The sequence below is a fragment of the Ruditapes philippinarum genome, unplaced genomic scaffold, assembly GCF_026571515.1.
Source record: "Ruditapes philippinarum isolate M1 unplaced genomic scaffold, ASM2657151v2 ctg6493_1_1_1_1, whole genome shotgun sequence".
Lineage (NCBI taxonomy): Eukaryota > Metazoa > Mollusca > Bivalvia > Venerida > Veneridae > Ruditapes > Ruditapes philippinarum.
Window position 1 is genome coordinate 1 of NW_026859474.1, and position 12,082 is coordinate 12,082.

General features: G+C 32.2%; 1 protein-coding gene and 1 long non-coding RNA gene across 3 annotated transcripts in view; one reads left to right on the forward strand and one right to left on the reverse strand.

Moving 5' to 3' along the window:
• Nucleotides 1–1,160: 1,160 nt before the first annotated feature.
• LOC132756631 (uncharacterized) overlaps nt 1,161–12,082 on the reverse strand; it is a 28,581-nt gene continuing 17,659 nt past the window's right edge. Inside the window, exons 1-3 of one of the 2 annotated variants that reach the window (XM_060747750.1) lie at nt 2,558–2,683; nt 1,989–2,105; nt 1,161–1,275 (exon numbers count right to left, since the gene is read on the reverse strand). In XM_060747750.1, coding sequence (XP_060603733.1) covers nt 1,193–1,275; nt 1,989–2,105; nt 2,558–2,594 — 237 coding nt within the window. In that variant the 5' untranslated portion in view covers nt 2,595–2,683 and the 3' untranslated portion in view covers nt 1,161–1,192. Of the gene's footprint in view, nt 1,276–1,988; nt 2,106–2,557; nt 2,684–12,082 lie in introns of those variants that run through there. The other variant, XM_060747749.1, reaches the window with a different exon arrangement.
• Nucleotides 7,110–11,014, forward strand: LOC132756630 (uncharacterized). The gene is made up of 5 exons (XR_009629355.1): nt 7,110–7,269; nt 8,360–8,433; nt 8,686–8,753; nt 8,960–9,017; nt 9,261–11,014. It is a non-coding gene; the product is annotated as an uncharacterized LOC132756630 (long non-coding RNA).

Below are 12,082 nucleotides of genomic sequence, written 5' to 3' on the forward strand. Positions count from 1 at the left end.
GGGTTTTACTCGAACATAAAATATTCAAACAAAGGGTGTCTTTAAACAGTTCATCATTACCGTCTCGAAAAGTAGGTTTTTCATTGGCCAATTTACATGCTCTGTCGGTTCTTCAACAATCAAATACTTAAATCTAAGTTTTAACTTAGACAATTTATCCTTAACCATCGACAGTCATTTTAATGTGTATACACACATGCATTTATTGAACAAGGCAAATCTTAAATTCCTATTCTTTATCGGTAAACAAAGTGGGAAATTTCTTGTGCAAAAACATCCTCATCAATATCCGTACATAATATTGAACGAGAGACTAAATTCATCGTTTTCTTCAGGAGGATTTTATTTGTTTTGATATGTTTTCTACAATCAAATTGTACAAATATATCTCCTCGTCTAAAAATATAAGATTTTAAATTGAAGTTTAGCATTGAGAAGGAATTTAGTTTCATTTTCAATTGCTATCATATCATAAAGCGAAAAAGCGAAATGGTTTCACCCAGATTTCATTGGTTACATCAATGCTTAGTTGAATATATTTCTTGCATATCAGGCTGGCTTTTCCGTTAGTTTTACTTATGCCGGACATTTTATCTGGCATGGGGATGCCTGATGACTCGCGTGCGTTATTATTGCTTGTTTAGGGTAATGTTATTTTACCGATGTTGATAGAAAATAATACGGCTGTAATGACCTAACGTTCCATGAAAAAATGTTGTAACAGTATTTAATTTAAAAATTTAAAATATAATGGCATATGGTAAAATATGCCAGAACACATATCTCACATATATTTGCGGTTCACATCGAAATATCCGTCCCTCGGGAACCCGACTATGGGTGGAAACAGGGCATGCCACGTTACCACCAAATGGTCCTCTTCGGACAGATAAATCTGATCCGAACTGCAACATATGACATATATTATTGATATATTATACCGTCATTATTTCTCCAGAAAGAAAATTTCACATCTAAGCAGGAACTTTTTAAACAGATTTTCACATTTACTGCTTAAAGACGAACTACTCATTTTTTAAAAAATAAGTTAAAGCAAACAAACCAGTCAAACTATTCAACGTAGTCAAATCAGTCAATCTGAAGATCCTAGTCAAACTAAGATGTAACCAAGCTTTTAGTCTATCACGACCTTTAAAACATTGATATCATCACAGTATCACATCTAAGAAGTTTAGGGCGTTGTGCATGCATTGTAAGATGCCACCTTTAGTGTATGGTCCAAACAAAAAGCTTTCTTGAAGCCACAGTAATCATCTGAAATGTACATTAATTGATAATAAGTTCAGTGATGGAACAATTATCAGACGAAGAAATGAAAAAGCAAACGACAAATAAAAAAAATAAAATTAAAAACAAACACACAAATAGATTTGTACACTAGTGGCGCACGAGATCTCAATAATAGTGTCACCTAATATTCGTGATGTCACATAAAAGTCAAATAATGCCGATTCAGAATAGTGTTATGTCACGCGCCTTTAAATAGAGAATAACATGCTACTGTCTTTTGACATTTAATTTAAATATATCAGGCGAGGCTGATATGAGATAGAAAGGGCAAGGCTTGTCGAGCCCTTTCTGCCCATATCAGCCGAGCTATTTGCTATCTAATTTATTCGTAATTCCAATCGAAATGTAAATAATAAATAAATAAATATCGCATCTTGATTCAAGACTTATAAGGGTATGAGATTACATTGTAGAATTCACATGCTGATAAAAATGTGAATAATTATAATTAATTGAAAAAAGTCCGTTAAAATGGGCGAGGCTTATTTTTAATATCAGGTTACTGACCTGATATCAAAAATAATTATCAGGCAAGTGTTATTGAGCAGTTACCATAGCAGTTGCATGATAAAAAAGTTAATAGATCCAATAGTATAAAATAAATTGTTACTCCATAGCTCTTTAGGGTGTTTCAGGCAAACAGTTTAATATTACACAATTTGAATGTATGCACTTACAGGTCACACCATTACTTGCACAAACGGTAATTGTCGGCATTCGGTTCATAACGAAACCGAGTCCAAAGTGACAATACACATGATCACAATTTTCGCTGGACACGTTTCCAACAACGGCTGCAAAAATTGTGTGAAGAAATCGCATTGTGATGATGAATTTATTAGACGTCTATAATTTTCCAAACTAAATTGTTAATTATTAAATACAATCTATAAGGCTGTTATTGTTAAGCTCGGGATGCCTAGCCGATGGCCGTTGTTTGCTGTCAGTACTGCAAAAGTTACTGTTTTTAATGCCACTCCCTCTGCTTGTTTACACGATAGTTGCAATATCAATCAGAGAATAATCAGTGATGAACAAAAGTATTCAAAAATAAAGCAGCTAAAAAGTTTATCATGAAATTTGACCGAAACGGTAAGTCAACCAACAGGAATAGTTGGATAATGGTTACATGTTAGAAAACAAGTTACTTAAACTTTGTAGAATATTTCAATTTAATAAAAGTGAATCGAACATAGTATTTCTTTAAAAAATACCAGTTTAAATGAAGTAAATCAAATGTACATACCAAGCACCAAAGCTATACATATCGCAAATGTCCTCATATCTGTTATTATAGTTATGTTACTTTGCGAAGACTGAATACCAAATAATAAGCGATTTATATGATATCTGGACTTAAATATAACTAAACAAGGAGATATCTTCTTATCATTTTTGGTCACACATTTTTGGATCGGTTTGTCAAAACATCTATATTAGTACAAGGTCGACACGATATGGCATTTTCAACCTATTTTCTGTGACTTGTAAAAACAATTTAGCGGACCAATTACTCTAAACAATAATATTACGATCTTTTACTGACTGCCAATACAGGTCTGACTTTCTTGCACCAGGATAACTCCTACGGCTGAAGCAAGGGTCTGTCTCTTCAGTTTCCGCTAAAAACAGTTACCTGAGCGCCAGATATTCTCGTCTGTTACGACAGTCTGTGTTTGATTCTTTCTTGCATTTAACATCTTAATCCTATTTTAGAAAGAAATTACGGAAACTAAGTTTTTCATTTGGCAATTTGCACTTTGAGAAGCAATTAACAACCTCATTCATAATGGCAAAATGACGTCATCCCAAAAACATGGTTGATTCATAAAAGGCGCTTGCATGTGACGTCATTTAAAGCTCGTGACGTGCATAACATTGGTATAAGACCGGTTTTGCTAGCGTTGGTGTAAACAGTAAATAATCCCGAGTGATATAAATATTTTATCAACCAGTCAACACACATAAATAACAATTGAAGAATAATAGTAATTACGCATTTAGTCAAAAATTTTACAATGCCCAAAGGTAAATATTCTGGCGTAACAGTTGCTAAAGCGATCTAAGAAACAAGACAAATAAAAAAACACATTTAACAATTTACCATGCGGGCCGAAATCCTTTAAAGACTGAACAATGCGCGGATAAAATATAGACTAAGTGGATGAATCTATCTCTTGTAAATGCCACTATTTTCATAAAAGAATTGTAAGTTTATATGTAAATCCATTGTAAATCGTTCACATGTGTTGTAACGGTATGTTACCGTGTGGCGCGGTTAAAGGCAAAAGTTCCTAAAAAATAAATAACGTCATAATGTTGTTCTTTCATCTGCTAATATCATAGAGGAATGTTATTTAGCATGATGTTTGATATTCAAGTTTTGTACGATCAATAAGTATAGACACTCCCATAAAGTTCTGATCTCCAAAATATCGTACACCAAAAGTTTAGTTCGACCCATTTCAATATCATCATATAAATGTGAGCCCATGGATTTTATGCAAAAGGTAAGTGCACGACCATCTGAAATATCAAAAATCACCAATCTTTGTTGAACACAGCATCCGTTTAACAGGGAAGACAATAAATTGACAATAATTTAAACAAAATTGAGAATGAATATCCCAATAAAAATGTCTTGTTTGCAAAACCTAATTTGTAAAACGTTTCGGTCACATTTAGTGAGGAAGACAAATCATCAAATTGCAGTTGTCAATAGTGATTCTGTTTTTGAAAATACTGTTACTGCTTCTTCGAACCAAGATTATTCATTAGTCTCGGTAAGAATGCTTCTTATTTGAGAACGATGATGATGGGGAAATGATGGTTTACAATTTGAACTAGAAATGAAGCCTTTTCGTATAACACACATTGATCACGTTGGATACGTATATCTCTTCTTATTATACCCCCCCCGGAACAAAAATTGGGGTATATAAGAGTCACCCGGTGGTCGGTCGGTTGGTTGGTTAGTGGGTTGGTCGGTCGGTCTAGCAGTCTGTTGTATTTTCATTGTCCGCAGCATAACTTAAAGACTAATGGTTAGGATTAAAAACAACTTCATACAATAGTTAGTTTATTGAAAAAAAAATGCAGTGCACAAGAACCATAATGCCATCTTGACCAATTACAGGGTTATTGCCCTTTGTTACTTTTCCTTGTCTGGAGCATAACTTGAAAACTACTGGTTGGATTTTAAACATTTCCATACAATGGTCAAGTACAATGAGAGAAAGTGCAGTGCACAAAAATCATAACTCTTTCTAAAGTTATTACAAAGTTATGGCCCTTTGTTACTTTTCCATTGCTTTTTCTTGTCCGGAGCATAACTTGAAAACTACTTGTTGAAACTCAAGACAACTCCATACAATGATCAAGCGCATTGAGAGGAAGTGCAGTGCACCAAAACCATAACTCTATTTTGACTTATTACAGAGTTATTGCCTTTGTCCAGAGCATAACTTGAAAAAGCACTGCTTTGAATTAAAAAAAACACACAAGGAAAGGAAGTGCAGTGTACAAGAACCAGAGTAATGAAAAACAGTTATTGTCCTTTGTTACTTATCCATTGCTTTTTGTCCGGAGCATAAATTAAAAAACGACTAGTTGGAATTCAATACAACTTCATACAATGGTCAAGCACGTTGAAAGAAAAGCAGTGCACAAGAACCATAAATCCGTCTTGACTAGTTATTTCCCTCCATTTCTCTTTCATGTACAGTGCATAGCATAAAATCTTCTATTTGGTATTCAATACAAGTTCATAAATGGTCAAGTATATTGAGGAAGCACATTGACTCTTTTTAGAGTTATTGCCCTTTGTTACTTTTATTGTCCAGTGCATCACTTGAAAATTAATGATTGGAATTCAATGTTACTATATACAATGGTCAAGCGCAGTTAAATGAAGTGCAATGCTTAAGAAAAATAACTCTTTTTGGACCATTTAAATAGTTATTACCCTTTGTTACTTTTTTGGTCAAATGCATTACTAGAAAACTAATGGTATGATTTCAATGCAACTTTATACAATGGTCAAGCGCAGTGAGGTGAAGTGCAATGCACAAGAACTTTATCTCTATTTGGACTATTTACATAGTTATTGCCCTTTGTTACAATTCTTGTCCAGTGCATAACTTGAAAACTAGTTGTTGAAATTCGATACAACACATACAATAAACAAGCGCAATGATAGTGCGTTGCTTAAGAACCGTTTATCTACCTGGACTTATTACAGAGCACTGTAAGGAAATGCAAAATAAAAGAAACAAAACTTTATTTAATTGCCCACAACCATAGCTCTTTTTCAATTCCTTTACAAGGTATTATGTTACTAGTAACTTCCTCATTTCCGAAGCTGTCTTGCGGGGTATTATTCACATTTAGTGATAGCTCTAGCTTTTAATTCTTTGTCTATTATATTTAAGGAAACTATATTAATGTATAATTTAACATTCATACAAATTGTATCCGAAACAACTGTTGAATGCCGCTCTAACTATCCTGAAAAACAGAATTGCATTATTTATATATTTCAAACTTTAAAATCAAATAAATTCGACCCATTAACAAATACTGGTTTATTCACATCTCTGTATATTATTTGTTTTACTGACTAAACTAAAGAAAAAGTACATCCGTATGTTTTCATTACACCTTACAACCTATATAATATATACAAATAAAGTCCTCTTGACAATTTAACAATCAGTCAGTAAAAAGCAGATTATTATTAAGTAATGTCACGTCTTCTGGAAGCTCTAGCTCTGCACCGATTGAATCTTTACTAATCCTAGTGTAATGAAAAAATCCCCATAATAACAGTGATTATCAAAGACATCAGTTGGAAACTCAATATCGAGGATGTCTACTATTCTGTTACATTACAACAATTATAAGCTTTTTGAAAAAATGCTAGGAATCGTCATTTAGCCGGGTATTCAACACTTTTGTTCATGAAATTGTCTCCTGCATGAACAACAGAGCTGATGTTTTTTCTACAAAGATGGATATTCTTATTATTATTTTCATTCTTGTTTCCAGCTTCGTACACAAAATATCTTTTTTTCTTCAATTTCATATAAAAGTAACGATAACATAAAAAAGGTGGCGGACATCGTGCCTCGTGACCAAAAGACCATTCCTTGTGAACTTTTGTAATAAATTTTTGATATCAGCTTAACTTACGTGGTGTACAGATAGAAATGGTAAAATCCTGTAGCTTCCACGCAAGTTCTAATCAATCAAGTTTCTATAAGGCCGTTTGATAATTAATTGTTTCTCATTGAAACCTGGAACAATAATAAGCTCTCTCCAGTAAACCGTCCCGGTATTTTTTGTCCCAGTTAAAACATCTCTTAATTCGGTTCCTCAGATTTAATTCGGTTCAGTCTCGTCAACAACATAACGTTAAAACAAAAGATATTTCGTGAAACCAAATAGGTTAAACACAATATGTTTTGTAAGGTCTCCTCCGGACAGAATCCGTATATGGGAAGAATGAAACACAGCAATGTTGCCGTCAGCGATAATTAGCAAATAACACCTACATATTAAATGGCTATCTTTAAACGAACCATTAAAATGTATTTATTTACAATGTTTACTTAGGCATAATGATAAAAAACTCCTTTTAGTCTAGTAAAAATAAAATATGACCCAGAACTAATTGCAAAAGTTTTGAATCTTTGTTCATTGAATAGGTCTGGTATATGTATATGTCAGAAAAAAAGTTGCACATATAACTCTGTGCACTTTTTTAAACTTTTTTTACAAGCGTTCAAAGTTCACGAATTTTAACTTTATATTTTAAGACCCGAACTGTACACCATACACGCAGTTTTTTCCTGTGACGTCACAATTTTACGTCATTGAAAACTTGTCATATGATTTCGTGAAACTTCCGTCGAAAAATAAATATCATTTTTCATCAACAATAGCGTTTGGATGGCAAAGGTAAGTTTGTTTTGTGTATTTTACATTTACTTTTATCATTTATGCAATTTTACTTTCACAATAAGTGCCATAGTTAGATATAACTACGATTTTATGTTAAATATTTTTGGAAATAATCAGCAAACTAATATCACCAATAAATGTTAGTATTTAATTTTATTCTATTCCTAAAATAAACGATATATATATATTTACAAGAAATCGATGTTAATAAGATATTTTTAATATGAAAACTTTGTATTTTCGACATTATATTGTTACTTTGAAATAAAGAAATTTCACGATTTTTCGATCTACGGAAGACAAAACGGGACATAATTTACGTCGTAAATATGCATTATTTTATTATAACAAAGTATTTTTATTGTACTGGTCGGGGACAATCAAACGAACACAATTTGAACAATTTTCCGTACAAATTTCATAATTTCTAACCTAGAGACCTTAAACTTTGACACAGTTCAGCTAGGTTCTTCTCCTAACTAACTAGCTAGTTTGTTTATTTCTGATTGTATTGACACTTATATCTGAGGCTCCACAAGGATGGTATCAAAATTACCTAAATTGTCTACACTACAGTACCGGACAGATATGTACATCAGGTGATTTAATTAAGATAAAAGCTTGGGGTGTTTTGATTTTAGATTTTTAACATGATATACAATATTTCAGCAACAAATGCTGAAGTTTTGGATATTCTATTGTTTACTCTGCAAATGATTATAGCTGGTATATGAGGTCAGGCAATGCTTTCTTGACCCCAAAATTTCAACGTCAACATTCTATAAATAGACAATAAAAATATTACCATTTAGGTAGGTTGAAATAAATGTATTTGCTTAATTTTAGAAGAAACATGCATTTATTGTTGATAAAAAAGTGACTGACAACCACTGAACAAAGAAAATACTAAATAAAGCATTTTCGGGGCCGTCCGGGTTTGGTGGTTGTCTGGTTTTGGTGGTCCCAAACCAGTATAAAAAACAAAATTCAGATTTACATGTACGTATATATAAATTTATATTTAGATATATATTTTGCATTATTAAACATGTAAATGTACATAAATAAAATCAATACTTAATTTCAGATAAGACATCCATGATTTACACACCAATGGTCATATGATGATATATCTAATGTTCAGCTGTGTCTTGTATTAAGGTGAGTCATACTTTAAGTATTATCTATGCACAATTTCTATCTATAAGACTATAATATATGAACAATGTTTGTTTTAACTTGTCCTTTTTTTAAATATGCTATTATGTGAAATGGACCACACCATTATGTCATTTGAGTATCGGTTGATGCAAAATATACTTGTTTCCTTTAAATACAAAGTTAATATGCTAATATAAATATATGCTAAATTCATACATGATTTCTCACAAAATATGTCTTTTATTTCTATAGATGATACAAGCCACATTACCAAACCATGCTGATGGAACAAACAACGATATGAAGGGCGTTGCATTTCGGTATGTTTATACTGACTACTGTATATTAAATTAATAAAAAAACTCATGACAATTTCCCTGTACATATACACATGCTTGCCAGTAAGTTTTCGGACAAAGGTTTAATGTATGTTAAATGCAGGGAAATAACATAGGCTATTTAAGGTAGGCTGAAATAAATGCACATTTTATACTGAATATTTCTATACTGAATTTTTTTTTTTCAGAAACCCGTTGTGCATTTCTGATTTCGGGATCTACAAGTAAATATCAACATGGCAACAGGTATATTTTGTTTTTACCAATGTCAGATGGTTAAAACATTCATCATGTTCCCATGTGTCGATATTGGTCTGAATAGTTAGAAAATCAATACACAAACATATATAAAATAACATATTTCATAAGTTATATACATGTATGATGTATATTCATATTTTACACTACATAATACTATTGTTACTGTGAAATAATACATATACAAACTAAAAATATATACAGATCTGTAGATTTAAAATATGCTTTCAGATTCTACAACGTTCGTATTTTGTGCGCAGAATATCCAGAATAGGTCCCAATTGTCACTCTCAGGGAGAAGGGAAGCAACAGTGTTAACCATGCTAGCGATCTGAGTAATTCAAGTATACAAGTATACGAACAATTACAGGCCAAATTGTGCACCAAGACTGTAGAAGGGATTTTATTCACAATAGAAACATTTCAAATAGCTCCAATGTTAAGTGTAACCAAGTTAAAAGACCTTTAAGATCAAATGCTAACTTTGCTTTAAAGTGTAATCGCTTGTTCTGTGGTAAGCCTGCTAAAGTTGCATATGGTAAACGTAGATGTTCATCCTTGTAGAAGTTTTGATTTTCAGGAAACACATCGTCGGAACCCACGGTACACATTCCGTATATACTACATTTAATATTATTACCGATACATGTATACGGTAAATAGCCTGGGTTACCGAGGATGCAGGAAACAATACAACTCAAATGTTCTGAGAGAAACAATCTGTTGGGAAATGTTGTTTTAAACAGACTGTTGTCAGTTTTGGATTTTCGTCAGATTCGAAGAATGTGTATTTCAGATCAGACAATGAAAACCCAAATAGTTTGGCATATGTATTCAAAAGACACCAAAACGTGATTGGAATAGAGATTTGTTATCTCCTACCATTCCTGCAGGCTTTCTCTGGTTGCGACAGTTCTTAAAATAATGTGTAAAAATGAAGTGTTCCGGCAAAATGCTGCAATATTTCATTCTTCAACAAACAAAGAAGAAATTATTACAGGTGGTGAAAATGCCATGAGGATATTATCTGATGGAGTTAGGGAGATAAATTTGAGCAGACTGAGATTTCACAAATTTGTAAGTAAAACCATGTCAAGTTCATCTGTTATTCAAGTTCAAAGCATTCCGCCTACGTCTGATGCTGCGGCGCAACACTCTATACCGTTATATTTTCAAACACAAACATAGGTTGGAAATGATAAACTAGATCCAGCTGAATGGGGATAGGAACTTCTCGAAGGACTCTTGTACCCACAAAATCTACACAACCCGCTGCTCCAGATTTTCTTTTAAATATTATCAGATGCAATTGCAAAAAATGCCACTCTTAGAGATGTACCTGTCGCAAACATGACCTCGAATGTTCGGTTGGTTGTGGAGAATGTCATTGTATTAGCTGTTCAAACTGTCGGTCCATTTCAGATATTGATTTTGCGGACATGGAGGACTACATCTTGTATCGACACAATGCTCTTAGAACTAAGTTTTTACCTGTTTTGTATTGAAATGTATTCATATTTTGTGTTATTATTGGCAATGTACATGCATCTGGCATCTTGTTTTTACATAAGCAATAGAGGTTTCACTTTAAGTTATTCATATAAAACTTTGCAGACAAATATGTTCTATATATTGAACAGTCTCATATTCCTCGCGAAGTAAATACAATGTAGCTTTTAATAAAAACAAAAGATTTATAATAATACTCTGTTTGCTTGCCATATGAAGTAGTTCTTTAATTAGTATTGTAGTTATACTCTTTTATCCAGTGTCAAATTATACTAAAATTTATGCACAATATTTTACATAGGTGTCTATCACAGAACAATTAACTTGTACTAGCACCAAACTATGCGCTATAACTTAAATGTAGTAAAATGTTTGAAACAATCTAACTCCAAATGTACAATAGTATTGTATATTTAGAGTTAGATTGTATATTGAATACATACTTATCAATGCTTTCTTATATTTGCTTGTGTTGCGACACACTGTTTTTTTCTCTAATTGTCAATGTCAAAGTTCTCCTATTGTAAATAAAAATGTATTACTATACTGTCTGAAATACAGAACGATAATTTCAAATTAATAGAAGTGGTCTTATATGTTGTAGACTGTTATGTGATAGTACAAGCATGACAATGACCCTACCATATACTTTAAGTAATTTAAGTGTACATATCGATGTGACAAAAATGTAGTTCTTGTGAATGAAACAGCCTGTATATTCGAGTTCTTTATATTTATTATCACTTCATTGTTGCTTGCCAAATTAGGTAGCTCTTCGGTACATTTATACATTTGTAATATAGTTTTATTCCGTGTGTAATGTCAAATTTCAACAAGTGACACTTAAATGTATATACTACAATTTCTCCATAGACCGGGTATAGTATTTTTCATCTGTAGTGTTGGTAATTGTTACTCGCTCTTAATAATACTTACTTGTTGTTGTTGGTCCTTTTTTTTTGCTTGAAACAAACAAATTATTCAAAATGCGTTGGATGTTCAGAATGTTAGCTAAACAAAAGTGTACCTGAATTATTCAACATTCATGTAAAACATAATTTACAATACACATGTATGTCCATTTTAATTCATATGAATACAGTTGACATAATTTAAAAAGTACTTCTTCATGCATAAATATGTTATTATGTATTGTTTTTTACTGTAAAATATACATGGAATGGATGATTTGGGCTGCTTATATATCGGAATTTGACTGGCTAAAAATTTTAAAACATAAAGTGGGTGGGGTAATTTGACACCAGTTTGTCATAGAAAATTGCCCACCCAAAATTTATTTTTTTAAATTTTAAAAATGGCATAAATTTTTTGTATCAAACATGGACGAAAATGTGTTTGTATGAAGTTTGCATGTAATAATATGTTTAACTTATATATAGAAGTGTTTTTTTTTAGTATCATTGGAAATTAAAAAATTACGTCGGCGCGATTTTTATAAACTGAAATTTAAGGGTGTCAACTTGAAAGCTAGAATTATCACATTTCCCCTTCAGCAAAAGAGTGCAACTTTTTTCCTAATATCA